Below are 19,501 nucleotides of genomic sequence, written 5' to 3'. Positions count from 1 at the left end.
CCGTCTAGTTACAGTATTTCGAAGCAGCTGTCCTGAGTGGATGGGACACACTATCCTGATGAATAAACCACAACCAGCTATTCCATCTAAGATAGCCTGAAAAATTGCAGAGGATGCCTTGAGTTTAATCACTCTCTGGGAGGCTTCTAGAGGATGGCTTTCTTAAATGGTTAGCCATTACAGTTCAGATGGCTTCTTCATCTTTAAGATTTCCCTTTCCAAGGGAATTTAAATGAGGCCTCAAAATTATATCTATTTGGTGTTTTCGTATTCTGTTTGCTATGAAATTCTTTTAAAAGAATTTAAAAGTCTGTTAGCCTTTCTTTTGTTATCCCATTGCTCTTTGCCCTCTCCCTACCATTTCCCTTTTATACATAGAAGTGTCCTCTCTGGCATGCTATACTGTACTTCTTCTTGAAAAGTTTTCTTAAGGCACTTCCATTTTATTTGTACACAAGAAAAGTGTGTGTGTGTGTGGGGGGGGGGGAATCTGTACCAAATGACAATTAATGTTTATTTTTATAGAGCTTGCTTTGTAAATTTCACAATAACATTCAGTTATATTATCTTTCTAATCTTTCTTTCTGTTCCTATTTTCTCTCACACACAAAATATATACTCCACACACATACACACAAATAATATATGTTAGGCACAGAGAGCCTTGTAACAGATGAAGAGAAAGCTGAGCACTATAACTGAGGTTGCCTAAGCACTATAACTGGGGAATGACTGTGGGGAAAAGATGAAAATTTAAATAACTGTGCAGACATGCACAACGTTATTATTTAATCAATTTATTTCCCATTGTTCTCGTGACATGGGATCCATGGTGGTTCACAATATAAATTAAAACAAAATACATGAATTAAAGCCTAATCATAAAAAGTTAAAAAACAATGAAACTACCATATTAAAACATTAATGCAGCCCTTCACATCCACACATTTGGCTTTCGTAGATTTGATTGTTCACACATTATTTGCTGCCTCTCCGGGCCTGCCCTACTTAATCTTTAACCAGTATTGATAAGTCTCACCACCCATTTCCAGTCTCTCTGCAAGGCTCACAAAACAGAGAGACTAGGAAGGTGAGGTGAGGCTTGTAAGTCCCTATTAAAATGGTGTTAGACCTCTCACATGTGCGTGCACTGCTTATGAAGCAAGTTAAGGGAGGAAAAGGTGCCAAGCCTAGATCAGTAGATCTCCCCTCCCCCAGCAGTAAGGGCTCCTTGGAAAACCATCCAGAGGGATCCTCTGACATTGGGGTGCTGGGGGAAGCCATGAATGGAATATCAAAAGGTCACTCAGGAAACCATGAAGAAGGGCTGTAGGGCCATATCAAGCAGCTTCATCTTCTTCCATCCTCCTTCCCCAAGCTGGGCAGGTTGTTCTCTGCACACCTCAAGTCAGAAGATAGTTGGGTTGCTTTTCAACAATCTGCTCCTTTGATAACCCCCAACCCCATGGCCCAATCTGGGCTTGGCATCTCCCTCCAACAGCTCACTTTGCAAGGAGCACATGCACACACGGGCAGTTCAAAATGAACCTGCATAGGCAAGAACTGACAAAAGCCTGCTGTTTGTTTCGATGCTTGCAAATTACAGTACTGTAATGTATGATTTTGCATGTGTTAAACATGGCTTGGAATTCACATTTTCCCACTTTTGCGGGGATCCTGCACCTCTAATCCCCGGGAGTGTGGAAAGCCGACTAAACCAATTTTTAAATCATTTAAAAACATAACAATAAAAGTAAAACACACTCCATTAAAAGACATTTCTGCATTGCCACTTAATTGCCAAATACCTATTGAAATAAAAAGGTCTCCCAGCAGGTGGTGAGCTGGAAAGAGGTCAGACTAATCGCCTGTGACAGGGAATTCCACAGCAGGAAGCAGCCACCAAGCAGGCTCTCCTCCATGTACTTGTGAAGATGGTGGGACCAAGAGAAAGTGCTCTCCTGAGGATCCTAGAACTTGGGCAAGCTTATACAGGGAAATAAATTCTTTCTGACAATCTGGACCTAAGCAGCATAGAGCTTTATAGATCATTACCAGCACTCTGAATTGTGCTTGAAAAAGAGCCAGTAGCTAGTAAAGCTGTTTCAACAAAGAAGGTAAATGTTGCCTGTAACCAGCCTTGGGCAGCACTCTGGTCACAGCATCTTGAACTTTCTGATGAATTTCCAAAGGCAGACCCATGTAGAATTGGTTACAGTATTCCAAATGGTACGTAATCTCCAGGAATTGATGCAAATACAGCACTAGTTTTAACTATGCAAATACACTCCTAGCCACCAGTGAAACCTGAGTGTACATGCTCAAGGCTGAGTCCAGAAGTACACACAAGCTATGAACCTGAGGTTTCAGGGAGAGAATAAGTTTATCCAGCACAGGGTGAATCCCTAGTCCCTTATTTGCCTTTCAACTGAGCAGATGTCTGGATTAAATTTCAGTTTGTTCATCTTTAGCTACTACATTACTGACATCAAGACCCTGTTTAGCACTGAGACAGTTTTCTTGGAACTAGATGGAAAGGAAAGCAAGAGCTAGATGATATCAAACCCAAAAATTCTGGATGAACCTTCCAGCAGTTTCATGTATATGGTGAACAGCAAAGTAGACAGAACAAAGCTCTGAGTGGCACCAATGGCCAAGGTGTTAAACAGGAATCCCCCCCAAATCATCTCCTGAGTTTGATCTGCCAAGAAGGACCACAATCAATGTAAAACAGTGTACCACAGTGTACAATGTACCTCCAAGAAGTACCAGAATCAATGTAAAATAGTGTACCCATCCCAGAGAGGCGAGCCAGAAGGATACTAGGCTTGATTATATTAAAAGCTGCTGAGAAGTTAGCAGAACCAAAAGGAACACACTTCTCCTGACCAGTTCCTGGAATAGGTCATTCACCATGGCAATCAAAGCTACTGCTGCCCCATAACAAGGTCTGAAGCCAGATTAAAATGGTCTGGATAATCTGTTTCACCCTAGAGCAGGGAGGCTACCATGCACTCCAGATTCTTGGTCAAAACAGGGATACTGGTGACATGCAAGTAACTTTCTAATATGGTAGGGTTCAGGGAGATTTTTTTAGAGTAGCAGTCCACAGCCCTTTCAGGCAAGAGAGAAAACTGTCTTGTTGCATCTGAGCCTCTTCCTACAGAGTGGCTTCAACATGGATGTTGAAGTCACACAGCACAACAGGCCAGGAGTCTCCAGCACTACTGTCAAAACAAGCTCCACTAGCTCAGAAAGGAAGATTTGTAGCAACAGGGTGACTGATATATCCAACAGAAACCTTATGTAGTCCTGGGCATTCACCTTTAAGTATATATAAATCAAGCCCAGCAGACTGTGGGACAGAGCACCTGGTGAGGGAGATGGAATACCAGTTGACAACTGCAACCTTTGCCTCATTGCTCCACAGACCTCGTCTGCTGCTGTGCAAAGAAAGCAGGACAGAGCTGGGAGAAGTTACCCCCATACACACACCTAACTTTCTTCTTTGCAGGTTTTCAAAGGTCTAGTAAAGTTTCTGTAAGGGAGCCTTTCTATGGTGAACACTTAGGATGGGTTCTTTCCAAAAGCATAATCCTGTTAAGTCTGCAAAGCTCATTATCAATTACGTAATATCATTCTACTATTGTTCTTGTTTTCTGTTGAAGAAGGTTCCACATACTTGAACACAGGTGTACCCAACTAAGCCAGGAGGCATTTGGCAAGGAAGGCTTCTGAATATAAAACCAGTGACTCAAGCCAAAGTGAAGAAAGAGGAGTGTACACACACTGTACAAACTCATGTAAGTGCTACTTTAGGCTTAATCATAAAACCTTACATTTGAGGTTGTTTTTTTTTTTTAAAAACACCTTTTAACTATGTAGTACTTTCCATTTCTCACACAACATAGGGAACTGTGGAAAATACACAATGGAGACAAAATACAATCCAGTGCCTGGAATTGTATGAATGTATATATTCAACCAGTTTTTAATTAAGTAACTATTCCTTCCTGGTTTTCGGTTTCCTAAGAATCCATGATTAAAAATAAATATAGCTGTTTCATTTCTCTACATTATTTTCCCAAAAATTAATAATAATTAGGTGACAGGAGGACACAATGAAAAAGTTGATTACTGCCATTCCTTCATGGTCAAAATCTCTCACTCATTTAGAATTCAGAACTACTAAGTACAGTGTCAGGTACATAAAAGTCCAACCACTTAAGGTACTGGAGAAGAAGAAAAACCTTCCCTAAAAGACTGGTCACACTGAAGAATTCAGTGTGGGTATCACTGCATCCCCATGTTGTGCATGGCCATGGAAAAGGAAGTGTTTCTGCAATACAAACAGTATGGTGCAGTGAGCTTACCAGCTCACCTTTTAATATTTCCTTGAAACAAACAAAATACTAACTTCAGGACTGAAAACAGAAAGGCAATGCTTGCACATTCAGGGATATTGGCTATTCTTTCCTTGAAAACATTCATTTTTCAATAAGGAATAAACTATACGTTTTATAAAAAACATATAACAAAGCCCTACATTTACATTCCTGGTAGAGAGAGGCAGATGTAGTGAATAGGGGAAGGTAATGTTAAATTTTAATCCTTCTACCATGGGTTGTCTTCATGCATGCCCTGCTACCCAGCCCCTTTGTCCCTCTAGGAGTATTCAGATGTTTATTTACAATACTATTTATTATGATGATATATATATATACATCCAAACCCATAGTGAGAAAGAAGGAAGGGCAATTTTGAACTGTAAAACAGCCAGCAACAAAAAAGTTCAGCACGCCTGTCTCCAAATATGCTTTTTATTATTAGGAAAAAAGAGGGGTCCAGTATGCACATACACATTTAACATGTAGTCTGTCCTCCAGAGACTGTGTTAGCTCTCACTACAGTGATTTACTGAGTGAAACTCAGTATTCAGCAACATTTTAAACTCACACTTTAGAAAGGCTTCTTTATAATGAGTCTCTATAGTTGGAGAGTAGGGAGAATGGGAAGAGAACACAACTAGCCAGGAGGATGCCATAGTCAATTCTTTAATCTCAAACCCACACAAATAAAAATGGACACATTAATGGATAAAGAGGAGGGGGGCAGTATTTTCCCAGCAACAAGATACTGCAGTTTAAGTATTACAAAACTGTTATTCTTCTACTAGTGAAACGCTATCTTCTAGTGGTGGGGAAGATGTTTGGATTTCTGGGAGTGAAATGCATGAGTTGGTAAAATGGGGCACCCATCTCCTATGTAAGGTAAGCATTATTGTACTTCACATTCATCTGGAATTACATTTCACGTATTGACATTTGGGAGTGGAGGGACACTAAAATGGGTTCATACCGTGAGATTTTTTTTCCTGCCCAAAGCCACTAAAATTCTCATCTAAGTCTCCTTCACACACCCACATCCAGTCACCACTATTGAGATATCCAATTTTGTCAGTCATCATAATGTGATTTTATCTATACTCTGTAATTATTCCACACCTGCATGCAGCTTGCCACTGCTCATTTATTTGTTTTAGTCCTATATCCTAAAGGCTCAGCATGGTTAGCAGCACTTAAAAACAATTTTTTTAAGCCACTAAAGGTATACAGTACATTTAAGAGGTACTAATAACTTGTCTAAATAACATCTTCAGCGTGCTTGTTTCCTCTATCAGGTGATGCTTCTATTGATGCCGAATGCTATATTCCATTTATGCCCAACATCAAAAAGGTATTACAGGATTCAAGCTTTGAAAAATTAAATAAGGATGGGAATTGTGCATCCCTCCAGATACTGCTGGACTGCAACTTCCAGTGTTCCTTATGTCTATGTTGGCTAGGGCTGCTGCGAGTTGTAGTCCAACAATATCTGGAGGGACACATTATTTCCATTCTTGACCTAAGGCCATGATTGGCAGTTGTAATACCCAAATGTGAAATAAATAATTAGCAAAGTTTGTTAAAAGTGACTTATTGCTATCCATAATCATCAACTGAAGGTCCACATACATGTGACAATATTTAGAGGGCAACAAGTCTAAATTACCTTGAAGTCTGAACTCACCTAATAACCAGTTGGTCTCCTTTCTCTACAAACAAGTCCTGCTACCATTAGTTATTTAAGGGCATAATTAGGTGCTGCACCTAGAGCTCTGTGATGGGATCTGCAGCCATTTTTCTAAGACAGCTGCAATGACCCAATTATGGTAGAAAGTATGACACTGAGGGAATGGGTGTACCCATGTTACTGTTATTCATTCTACATTTCCCCCTTCCCCACAAAATCCTATATAATGCCAAACTGGGGATTTACAGTTTCTTTTTCTTTTAAAATCTCATTATGGTCTATGTGATCCTACACAACAACTTCTAAGGGAATTTAATCAGACTCCAAAAGTTAAGTTGGTCCAACCTGATCTCATTGATCTCTGAGATCATCTATCTCTCTGTATGTTTGCCTTAAGCTAAAGTAGAAAACTAAGAAATGTCCTGACATCAAATACAATCCTGCAAGTCATCACATTTTTAAAGCATTGTAATAACAAAGCAAACAGAACACAATGGTTTGAAGACAACAGATTTTTATAAATTTGATAAAATGTGCTTTAAAGCATGACATCAGGACACTTTTTATACCACACTACTCTTTAACAGTAACTTTAGATAAAGGAAATCGGCAATAATAAAGGTAACACAGGTTTTTTTAAACATAGAAAACTAAAGTTACACCCACCACTCACCAAAATTAGATGAATGCACAAGCAATGAAACAGAAATTCAAAAATTTAGAAAATGTTTATACTGCAAAGGCAATGATGGCTGAAGAATCATGTCAATGTACACTCATATTTGTTTTTTAAGTATCAGCTTTTTCAACTGTCAGATTGCCTTTAAAAATCATGGCCTTACAAGTATTTTCTTAGATTCAATTATGGGCAATTGTATTGCAAAGCCACCAGTTTTGGTCACATGATCTGCTGATGGTGAATGATCACGTGTACTCACAGAGTCATAGGGCCAAAGCAGACTGGCGGCTTGGAGCGACCTCAGAGTGGTTTCTGATCACATCAGGGGCGTGTGTCATCTGCCGCACCCTTTGGCCTGTCTGTTTCAGGCCATAGAATTTAAGACCAACCCCCTACTCAAAGCAGGATGTGCAGCTAAAGCATCCCCAGCAAGTAGCTGCTGAGGCTCTTTTTGAAGACATTCAGAGAAGGAGGCTTGAATATAAGTGAAACTCCATGAAAAAGGAGAGCCAACTGTATTTCTGTTTCACTTCATGGTATTTAACATGCCTCCAGTATTTGAGAGTTGTAAGAATGTGTAAGTAAATAAAACCTATCATTAATTAGTTATGGTCCTCACACCAGTTGTATATTATTAGGTATCCTGAATATATAAAAGGTTGTCTACACTTCGTACCAGACTGATTGGCTACTTTTACATACCAGCAACAGGCTAGAATTCTGTAAAATGCAAAAGGAAACACCTAAACAAATGACAGACTTTTCATTCACTGCTGATTTATTGTAACATATGAAACCAACAATCTGGCATGCATCTTCCTCAACAAGCTAGAAAATAATTGGTTATTTCTCTGACATTTGGGGAAAGAAAGAAGATTGTTAGGCTCAGACACCTAGAATCATTTAACTATTCCTAAGTAAATGAATAGCATGTAGCTCCACTCTACCCCATCCATAGTAAATTGTCGTTCTGTGCACTGTCTTAGATAATGTCCTTATTTTTAGATTCAGTACTGTAGTATTAAACTAATTTTAGCACTGCCACCCTAATAATTTGAAAGCATGATTGTTCTGGATACGTTTTTGGTTGGAAGGGAGAACGCTGAAAATATGGGAAAGGTGTCTGTATTATGACTGCAGTCATTGCACTCTATTAGTATTGCAACTCATATAAAAACAAGAACATGAATAATAACAAAAAGTACATGTGTACAATTACCTTTAAGTCTGAACTCACCTAATATCCACAGAGCTCAGCATCATATTTTTTAGAAGCATAAAAGATGCCCTGACTGCATCTGTATTGTATAAGCATAAGTATTTATTTAAACTAATACAAAAAACCCCCACTTCATCGAAATAGGTTCCACAGTGTTGAAAAGCTGCAGTACTACATTTCTCACCTGAAAGTGTTTGACCATCAGAATTACACTGATGCCTCCAAAAGCTAATAGCAGTCCTCTCTCGATTCTGCAGTGTATTCAGTCTCTCTGCTAGCCCTCCCCTAAAGAAAACAAAATATTGACTCAGACAAATCTTTTGTAGTTTGTCCAAAATACAATCATATAATATACACTTTTTGATATAACATATGCTTGCTAAACTCCTCAGAGCTAGAGAGACTTTATAAAATCATACCCTGCATAGATGTGTTCAGAATGTAAGTATATTCTACCTATATTTAATATAAGCTGTTGTCTCATACAGTTTTCCAGTTCCTACAATAAAAAGCACAGTATTTTGAAAGGGGTATGAGAGCACTCCTGGGGTCAGAGCAACTTTCCAACTCAAGGGTGTAATTTCAGCTACAATTTTCAGTTGAATGTACTTTGACCACTGACCTACAGCATATTACTGGAAGATGTGTGACCACTGGCAAGGATGATGTCCCAAAATGCTCCTTACACATACTTGACCTCATGATTCATTTCAGAAGCTGGGTCAAGTGTGCACTTTGAGTGGTCTGAAAATTGTCCTCAGCTGAAATAGTTCAGTATTTGCAAAAGGAATAACATGCAATGTAAATATACTTAAGGTAATAATGAAGGAACTTACAATTCAGATCCCAAACTGGCCATGTTACAAACAGATTATTTTACCCGAAGCTGCTTTTAAACTAGTGAAATTGTTGAGTAAACCATTGAAATATGCAGCTCTTCTCTTTAATAGGAACTAGTTTGAGAACCCTCTATGAGCAGAGATGGGGGCAGGATGGGAAGATAACATGGTCTTCACTCCTAAAGCCCAGTCTATTGAGGAGTCCTTCCAGTGTACCAACCTATAAGCTTTCAAAAGCACATATAAACTGAATTTAATTTAGTGATAGCATACTGTATTGTGAAATGACACCCAAAACAAGGCTTTCCTCTTTGAACCACAAATGTTTTTGAGAAGGTGTTTGGGGATGGAAAAGTTGGCAGGGGGCATATGAGGCTTATGTTGCTCAACCCTGGTCAATAACAAAAGGTCCTAAACGTTCAGATGTCAGGTTATTTTTTTCATCTGTGTGCACTTTAAAGACTTGTAAATGTAGCTTGCTTTAAAATGTGGACTTGTTTTGTGCACACCTACATTCTAAGTTATTACACTGAAACAGAACACATACACAATATGAATGCTTTAACTTTGAAAGGCTGATATAATTCCAACAACTGTGCTTTCAAAAAACAGCTCAAGTCAAAAGAATTGGGAAGTCAGTAAAAATAAATGATGTATTTGTCCCTCGATAGTATTGTAAAGCCTAAGGAGTCCATAACTTTTTTTTTTAAATTACATACAGCCTCTTAACCAATTGTTCACCAGCATTATGAGCATTATGAAACTCACAGAAGAATGAAAATTTGCAGGCACTACATAAATTATTCTGTCTGTGCTGCTTAACTTCTTTACTTCTGTTTATGGTGGCAAGTTACATTCAAATTTCGTTGCTATTGTTATGCACCTTCAAGTCAACTCTGACATATGGCAACCCTATCGTTTTTTCTTGGCAAGATTTGTATAGAGGAATTTTGCTTCCATTTGACAGGGTGTTTAAGGAACTGCCTTCCTTTTAGACTGAGAGTGACTTTGCCCAAGCTCACTCCACAGTATTACACAAACCAATAAAATGCTCATCCCACAGATTTGCATGGATCTGAACCCTGTTCTCCTGGAGTCCAACATTCAAGCCAGTACACTATACCGCCTCCCCATCTTTTTCACTTAAAATTAATTGTAGCAAAACAGCTTATTGGCCAAGAGTGTAAGAACAAAGACTCAAGGGTCTTGTCTAGCACAGTCCCAAGAGTGTCATCCTGGGTCTCTTATCACTTTTTATCTTAGCCTCAGGAGATTTTATCAGGTAGGGGAATCTCAATGACTGATTCTCCACCATCCTTTCAACACCGGGAGAACCTTTCTAAGCACAAATATAGATCTAATCAAATTTATCTGAAGCTTAAATGTTTACTAAATTGAACATTTGAGTTTATTTGCTGCTGTTGTTGTTGCATGCCTCAAAGTCATCAGAGGGGTTTCTTGGCAAATTTCTTCAGAAGGGGGTTTGCCATTGCCATCCCCAGAGGCTGAGAGAGCATGACTTGCTTAATGTCACAAGGTAGGTTTTTATGCCTGAGCACAGATTTGAACCCTGGTCACCAGAGTTGTAGTCCAACACTCAAATCATTACACCATGGTGGCACTCAGCTTGAGTTTAGATAAGTTGTAAAACTTAAGGTTTTTCTATACAGTGCACCCTTGCCTTTCCGGACACTACGACCCCCACATAAGGCAAATTCCACATATGATGAAGCCCTATTCACTTGAATGGGGCATGCCCCTGCGACACATGCCCCATTCTCCATGTTAGGGCTCATTGTCCGCGTAACCTCAAATTCACATATGGTGAACCCGCGTACGGTGTGCGCTGTATAAATTATTATTTTTATCTATGTTTTATCTTGATGTATTTTTTATCTAAATCTGTACACCGCTTTGATCAAAGTTGGAAAAGTGGGATAAAAATAAACTTCTATTATTATTATTATTATTATTATTATTATTATTACTCTATTGTCCCACATGCTAAAGCACTCCTCCCTCCTTCTCTCTTGCATACTCCACTACGCCCTATTACAATTTTTCAGATAAAGGTACTTGGGGGTATACTGACATAAATAGGATTCTAACCACAGTTGGGGCAACTGTAGTCAGAAACTGTGATGGGGTTTGCAAACACTGGCTTGGGGATGAACACGCAAGCACTTAAAGAAAAAGAATATGAGTGTACAGGCTGCAACCAATCAGCTAACTATGGTATAACAGCTAACAAAGGGCCACAACAGCATATTGTATTGAGCATAGTAATATTAATCACATTATGAAGAAGACAGTATGTTTCTTTCTTTCTTTCGGTTGGTCTTTTGCATTTCTTTAGTCTCTTCGATCTTTCATAAACACAGGAAGCTGCCTTATACTGAGCCAGATCAACTGTTCCCGTTAAACTCAGCACTGTCTGCAATGACTGGCAGTAAATCTTTTGTATGGCAAGCAGGAGCCCCCATTGGAGGTGATTTAAGGTAGTGAGATGTGGACCAATAGAAGTCAATGAGATATGAGATAAATATTATGCAAAGGCAGAGTTACTGAATGGAATAGTGAATACTGAATACTGAATGGAGGGTTTTTTTGTGTTCCTTTTGCCAGAGGCCCCAGACCACCTTAGGCAGCCATGGCACATCTTCAGTCTGACCTGGGGGCATGTGTCATCTGTACACCCTTGATCGGGCCAAAGCCGGAACTTTTGACCTGTGAGTTTTGGGCCTAAAACAGAATTATGAGGATGAAAAAAATCCACCTTTCTTTAACGTTGTGAAGTGTAGGTCAGAATATAAAGTTGACATTGTCACAAATTGAAGTGCAAGTACCGTATTTTCCGGCGTATAAGACGACTGGGCATATAAGACGACCCCCAACTTTTCCACTTAAAATATAGAGTTTGGGATATACTTGCCGTATAAGACTATCCTTCTTCCAACATACACCAAATAATTTTTTTAAAAAACATCAGATTTGATTTCAATATGCTAATTTTAATTCAAATGCTTATGACATGCAGGTACTTAGCAGGAAAACTTGTTGTATACAAAGCCTGCTTGGATTGGTCAGCTCTCCCTGCCTGCCCTGCCCTCCCTGTCCCCAAGACTATCAGAGCGGTAGTGCAAACACGGCTCTTTTTTCCATACCCCACAACCGTTTTTGAGCTCCCCCCACCATATGCGGCAATCGCAGATTCTCCAGTCTGGCATGGAAGTTTCAGCACCTGCTCTATAAGATGACACCCGGTGTATAAGACGACCCCTGACTTTTGAGAAGATTTTCCTGGGTTAAAAAGTAGTCTTATATACCAGAAAATACAGTACTTTTTAAGATGTGCTATAATCCAGCTGTATTGGCTTTTTAAATCATAAACTCATAGCAACACCACATCTCTGCACTGTTCAAATATTAAAGAATGGATGTGATTTCTCACACATATTTTCTCTATATGGATAAGCAACACTCAAGTGGCCCTGACACACTCTTGGGCAAAGGATGTGTAGATGTACACAAAGTATTCTCATTCTCAACTTCCACTTTCATAAAACCTAGCAAACATAGATATGGATTTTACTTCAATATGCTATGTTATTTAGAATATTATGGTTTTTGAAGAGAGGATTCTGTACTTTCTTGGGTTAAAAAACTGTAATTCAATCAAAATTCATTTGACATTTAATGCTCTTTCCTTCAACTATTTATTTTACTTTCAAAGCTTTGGCTTGTAGCACAAGATGATAACATTGTTTTATCATAAGGTATTTCAGAACATTCTATATTTTCTGCTACACAGTGAGTTTTTTTCCTAACTTCCCACTTACCTGGTGACATATATAAAGCAGCTCCACCCTTTTCCACCCATTTCCATACAACAGTGTGAATGGAGCTCAGGATTAAGATAATTTGCAACCTTGTGCCATCACACAACATTGTAAAATATGCTGATAGTCAGAGGAGGGATTTTAGGCAATACATGTTCTGTTCATCTTTCAGAAACCAAGGCTTATTAAAAAATTCAGTCAAACATGATCAAGACCTCAAAAACATTTATGTAAGGATGGAGAAAGTCTGGACACAGCCTCTCAGCATCCAGTTAAAATGTGGCTTTCCATGTCCAGGGTCATGCTCCAAGAAAAATAAAAGTCATTTTCAAAGAGAAGGCACTTTGGCAGTCACAGGGGGTCACCATCTACACACACACACACACACACCAGTCTTCAGAGATATACTCTTATTTCCTTGTTTTTAATGCTGTCAAGTTGAATCTGACCCCCTGTATCTATACTATCTATTGTTAGAGGATTAAATAAATCAAAGGATGGGTATTTTAAGAGTCCACGTACTGTAATGGTTTGAGTATTGGACTACAACTTTAGAGACCAGGATTTGAATCCCTATCCAGCCATGGAAACCCACTGGGCAACCTTGAGCAAGTCATACTCTCTCAGTCTCAGAGGAAAGGAACCCCCTCTGAACAAATCTTGCCAAGGAAACCCACTGATAGCTTTGCTTTAGGGTTACCATACATCAAAAATGACTTGAAGGCACACAACACAACATGGGTATTTTAACTGGTGTTCAAAAAGGAAGAAAATAACAGACAATTTCCTTGAAGTTACAAGGAAAAACAGGAATTATGGGTGAACAGCAACTTGTATTTATGCAAACGTCAGTGGTAAAGTTGAAGAATTTTGTCTTCACTACGAAGTGATCTATTTCTTTGACTTCTCTCATGTGAGAGCGTGCTTGTATGGCATTGCTTCTAGTTTAATAGGCCCCTTTTTTGTACTGACTATAGTCTTTGAAGTACTGCTTTCAAGCCAATAATTATCTACTGAAAATCAGAGGTAACGCAGTTGTGCAAGAGGACAGGCTATTTGAACAAGTACTTCAGAGAGAGATTTTGAGATGGCAGCCATTGTTGTGAATCATCATAAGATGATGATAATTGAGTGAATGCTAACAGAGATATTGTGCTATCAGCATCTACTAGAAAATGCCTAAGAAGTTAATTGAGTTGCCATATGAATATCCACAAATGGTCAACTCTATTAGCTTAAGGATGAGCTGCCCTTGGCCCAAAGCTCATGATTGGAATCTGCCCCACCGGAGACTCCAGGAACCTGGCCCACATCCCATTCCCAAAATCTCACCCCTTATGCAGGAAGATAATAAGAAGATACTCCCACATCCTACCCACTCTCCAAAACAGAATTTGTCTGGAACTTTCAAGGCTAGCTGAGAGCATTTTGCTTCTCCTGCTCTTTCCCCACATAGGGAAGGCATTAAAAAAGCAAAGTTGGGAGCTCTGCCCCACCTGAGTTCTAATCAGGGCATTGCTGGTGTTTCCATGACCAGCAGAGAGCAGTTAGTTCCTCCTGTCCCTCCACAAATGGGGCAGGAGGAATGAAGGTGGGTTCCCAGACAGAGCACAAAGAAGAAACGCTCAGATGGGGAGAGCTGTGGGAATAACACTGTTCCTCATCCTTGAATTACTCCTCAAAACCAATTTTGCCAATTTAGAAAGAGCAAGCATTACTGAGATGTTACATTTAAAAGACTTGTTACATGCCTTAGTAATTTTCTTTTTTTGGCAGAATCTTCTGGGGTTTTTAAACTCTTAATTATCTTCTTCTTAGGTGTCTGCAGAAGGGTCTGAGCAGATTTTAACCAGTCACTTGCTGACCTTCCTATATCTGTTTCAGTCTCTGCTCCAAACCTGAACTGGTTCTTCTGAGGAAAATCTAAATTAGCAGCTTCAGATTCAACTTGGCATTCTTCGAAATTTTCACTATCTGATGAGTATTCTGAAATTTCTATAGATCTTGCCTGCCAAAAAAGAATATACAAATTTAAATTCACATTTAAAGAAGGAACAGATACCATAATAACAGCCAATAACTGTAAGACAAACAGTGTCAGTAATTTTTCCAATACATCTAGAAAATGAGAGAAAGTAATGGGATTCATTAGCGGGGGGGGGGGGGAACGGGACGGGACTTTTCTATCTCTAAAATTGCTCAGGATAGCTTACAAAATTTAAATCTAAAGAAATGTTAAGGAAAAATGAACAATGGGTAATACAATATAAGTAAGACATTTGAAAATAAGTAAAAACAACATGAGAGTCATTAATCAAGGGGAAATATATGCAACAACCGCAGTTCTTTTTTGAGATCCAGCGTGGGATAGTGCTTTGAGCACTGGATTGCAACTCTGGAGATCAGGGTTCATTTCCCCACTCAGCCATGGAAACTCACTGGGTAAACCTGAGTGAGTCACATATTCTCAGTCACAGGAAAACTCCTTAATAGGTTCACCTTAGGATTGCCATAAATCGGAAAGGACTTGAAGGAACATAACAACGACGGGGGGGGGGGGGGGTAAGACTATAAAACAAGCAAACAAACGAACAAACAGCCAGGCCATGATCCCATCCACCACAGTGCTGTAACCTAACAGATAGCAGCACTCTAGGGGTGTATACATGTGACTCTCCCAGCCCTGCCTGGAGGTGTCACAGCTTGAGCCTGGGAGTCGTGATAAAGCATGTATTCCAACACTAAGCTATCATTCAGCCCACCCTGTCCTCAATGCTTGTCAGGTCTTTGACAAAGCTGTTTGGTAGCCAACACAACACTGATAAAGAAGACAGATAAACCATTCAAAGCCAGGGAGATTTATGTTTGTGATGCCATGGCAAAAAAGATTCCCTCTTGTGCTGGCCACACCTCAGAAGGTAGTGTGTCGTGCAAAGGCCATACCATGTCCATTCATTTGGGCAGACACAGCCATTTATGTAGCAACAATCTAAGCCTAAAATATCAGCATAATCAGTGTGACACATTCTGACGTTATAAAACCATTACTTTACTTGCTTACAGCAGTAGACAGCATAAGGTAAATTCTTTATGTGCATAGCTGTATCAAGGATTTCTGACTCTCTAGCAACACAACAAGGACAGACTCACATGTGTGCACACATGCATGCACATACAAATGCACACATATCCAGAGTACTGCTGAAATGAAGAAAGCTTTGGGTAAGCAAACAACTATGTGTTCCATTCAACCTTCTTATTCAGAACCAATTATTAGGCACAGATCCCACAAGCCTGCATTCATCCTTGATTTAACAGCAGTGGGTCACCTGTATTTCTTTGACATAAACAGCTTTCTTTGTGTGCCTGAAGCGGCAATACTGCCTGTTGTTCAACAAATTAGCCTATCAGTATGTAGATCTTCATAAGCCAAACTTCTTTGCCAGTACATCTGATATATCCCAAAATTAAAATGATTGGCCACCTTTCTCCTGCTTCTTATCATCCCATTTGCCCATTTAACCCCTGACTAAGTGTGAGTTCACACTGCAGAAATAATCCAGTTTGACACCATTTTAATTGCCATGATCCAATGCTATGGAATTCTGGGAACTGTAGTATTGTGAAACATTTAGCCTTCTCTGTCAAAGAGCTCTTGGGCCATAAAAAACTACAATTCCCAGAACTCCATATTATTGAGCCATGGAAGTTAAAGTGGTGTCAACCTGGATTATTTCTGCAGCATGGATGCAGCCCAAGTTAATTCTTAAATTATTTGCTATGAGAGAACTGCTAGTCTGCTGAGACAAATGATGTAACTCATCTACAAGACCTGTACCCACCTGTAGGGCATTTGCATAATTTCCTCCTTTGGCCATTACTAAACTCCATGTACTCAAAATCAGCAATTCCAATGACAGTCTGAAGTATCCTCCTTTGGGGATTCAGGAGCAATCAAAACCTCAGCTCTGTACCACCAAAGTCAGAAGACAGGGGTCAACCCCATTAAAATATTTCCAGCTGGTCAACAGGTGCATAAATAGAAGCAATCAAATTTTATATCCTGAAAAGCTGCTTTCTGAAGAGGTGTTAGCTGCTGCTTCCTATACCCATATACCCACCCACCCCACTAGTGACCCAAACAGTTTGGCCTTGAATTAGTTCTACAGCTTTATCTCTAAACCAGACACAAACTGTCTATGGACTATTATTGCAAATTATTACTTGATTATGCAGACACACATACGGTTCTCTCTCACACAAATTATTACAGTAAATCATGGTGAAAAGGATGGCACTAAACCAGCAAAACATTCCCAAGTTATCTATTTTCTCTTAATTCAAAATCAATGAGCCTAAACATGCCACTCATGCTAGGAAGCTTATTTATTACAATGCTTGCAATTTGTTACAAATTGTCTATAAATACAAAATCTTGTCTATATACACAAGGTCCTGCAGTCTCCAAGAACTTCACAACCAAGAGAGAATTAAAATATGAGGGCAGGATATCTGTGTAACTGTTACCCAATGACACTTTCTTTGCAATAAAGAGGCTTTTTATCCACCAGAAGAGGGTAAAAGTATAGAAACAGATGGAAGAGCATTGCTTCACCTTTCCCTGGAATAGACTGCCCTGTTCTCAAGTAGCCTTTCCTCTTTGGTTTCAAATGCACTTTCAACTGCTTCTAAAGTGAGCAAAAATCCAAAGTGATTTTTCTCTCCAAGAAGAGCTGCTGGCTAATGTTACATGTTGGTAAAATGTAACTTCTCAACACAGCTTCACTGTTTCATCAACAACTTTAAGAACCTGTAGCCATTCACTTGGATGGCAACATAGTCACCATATACAACTTCGCTTCATTCATCTGCTTGTATGCTTCTCCTAACCTATCCTGTTATTATCACAGTTAATAAAAAAGGACATAGCAATAAACTAAGATTCCAATTCTATGAAATTTGATTTTGAAATTGACATGTGTGTAGAATAAACACAGAACATATGTTCATTATAGACAAATGTAGACGATGGTGCCCCTCAGATGTCTTTAATCCCCACCATCAGCCATGCTGGCTAGGAATGACAGTACTTGTATGCCAAGAACAGCTAGAAGCATACAGATGCCCACCCCTGCTTTACAGGCTTTTGTTTTCAATATATATTTGGTTGGCAACATCAGCACTATTTTAAGTAGAAATAGGCAACAAAACAGTATCGACTGAACTGCTCTCCCCATAACTAAGTTTATAAATGCCACTAGTGCTATATTGCCCACCAAATACTTGCACTGTGTGCCAAATACACTTGAAGAGCATTTTCATTTGCTCTGTTAGTTATGCATTCAGAAAAGGTAAAGTAAAATGTTCCCAGGCTAATCTTTAGATTTAAGTGTATGCCTGCACTTGCACCTGCTTGGTTTTGTATATCATGCACATCATGATGAGTTAATCTGGTATTTCAGCATGCTTACTGTGCCAAATCAAAAAGTTTGTTTAGCTTCTCACATTTCTTTTTAAATTAGTTTTAACCAACACTAAGGATCTGTCAAGTTCTAAGAGGACTTGAAGTGATATTTTTGACAAATGAAAGGATATGAAGTGAGCAAGATGTTCTTAATCACCCCCACTTGCCTTGCCAATAGTGGTTTTAATATTCATGTTTAAATTTCCATGATTTGGAATCATGAAACTCTCCAGATGCTCTTGAAGTACATATTCCAGTATCCCTCACCGTTCATTGTTTTCTTTAAACTGTAGTACAGTTTTAGTATAATAGCCTACAGGGCCACATTGTAGTAGACTGAATTGTACTACAACAATAGCCTGGAGAGCCACATAATTCCTAATTCCTAATCTAAACATTAAACTGAGTAATGGGGGTGCCAGTTGTACCTATCTCCAAAATAGAAACAAAAATAACACTTTATTTGCCTATGACCTACTCAGATGTTATGAATATAGAGAAAATAAAATTCCAAGAAGCCAGAGAGAACACTTGCTTTGATCCCTCTATGGCCACTCGTTTCTGAACAGTGCATCCTTTCTTCATGAAGGCCCTGCATGTGATTCATAATGCTGTGTATCAGAGCAATGAAAAGCCTCCATGGAAAGTGGTTCTCCTCTTCAGAATTCTGCTCTTCACATGAAGGCTGACAGAAGGGGAAGTACTGCCTCACTTGTTTATCTTTCCTATATTGACAACACAAAAAAGGGGGTTCCAGCTTCAAAAATTCCATGAGTACTACTAGGTTCTATACTATGAAGATGCTACTTGGTTCTATATCCAGTCCAGTTAACCTATGCATATGTTGCATAATGGAGCACACAAATAATTTCTAAAGAAAATCAGCCTGTGTTTTATAGATTACAGCAAAACCTTTGATTGTATTTTGATTGGCCAATGAAGGTGTTGCTCTTTTGTAAAATTTGGATTTTGTTTTATTTTGCTGTACAGCCAACTTGGCTACCTCTGAATATGTTTCCTGAGTCTGAAGTTACTGAATTTAGCTGCAACAGGGGCATCCTAAATAAGAAGGAAGTAAGGACTGTACCTTAACTTTTGGGGATTTCTATCTCCAACAAAGGTAAACTTTTCCTTTTGGACTATAATTGGTACAATTTTAACTATACAGCACCTAAACATATTCCCACATGTACAGAGATTTCTTGAGGAATTCAATGTTCCCTGCCTAAGAAAGAGGCCTGCGGTTTCACAAAAGACAGAAGCACCCTGTATCCCAAAAGGAGTTACTTTACTGCTGCAAATGTAATTTAGAATTTATTGTTCTTTGCTCAGTCTCCACATTGCCAAGAAGGGAGTGGCTTCTGTTTGCACTGAGATCCCTCCAAACCA

At 39.1% G+C, this 19,501-nt stretch overlaps 1 protein-coding gene across 5 annotated transcripts in view; it reads right to left on the bottom strand.

The window, feature by feature from the left end:
* The window catches only part of SPIDR (scaffold protein involved in DNA repair), a 1,328,422-nt gene that overhangs the window by 118,816 nt on the left and 1,190,105 nt on the right, over window positions 1-19,501 (bottom strand). For all 5 annotated transcript variants that reach the window (XR_006103505.1, XM_042463183.1, XM_042463182.1 and 2 more), the window contains exons 6-7: window positions 14,400-14,656; window positions 8,155-8,255 (exon numbers count right to left, since the gene is read on the bottom strand). Coding sequence is in view for 4 of the 5 variants with exons in the window: in XM_042463183.1 (XP_042319117.1) it covers window positions 8,155-8,255; window positions 14,400-14,656 (358 nt within the window). In the remaining variant the exon portion in view is untranslated. The remainder of the gene's footprint in view (window positions 1-8,154; window positions 8,256-14,399; window positions 14,657-19,501) is intronic.

This window comes from Sceloporus undulatus, chromosome 4 (assembly GCF_019175285.1).
Source record: "Sceloporus undulatus isolate JIND9_A2432 ecotype Alabama chromosome 4, SceUnd_v1.1, whole genome shotgun sequence".
Lineage (NCBI taxonomy): Eukaryota > Metazoa > Chordata > Lepidosauria > Squamata > Phrynosomatidae > Sceloporus > Sceloporus undulatus.
The sequence above is the reverse complement of the archived record's forward strand: the minus strand, read 5'-3'. Positions and strand labels throughout refer to the sequence as shown.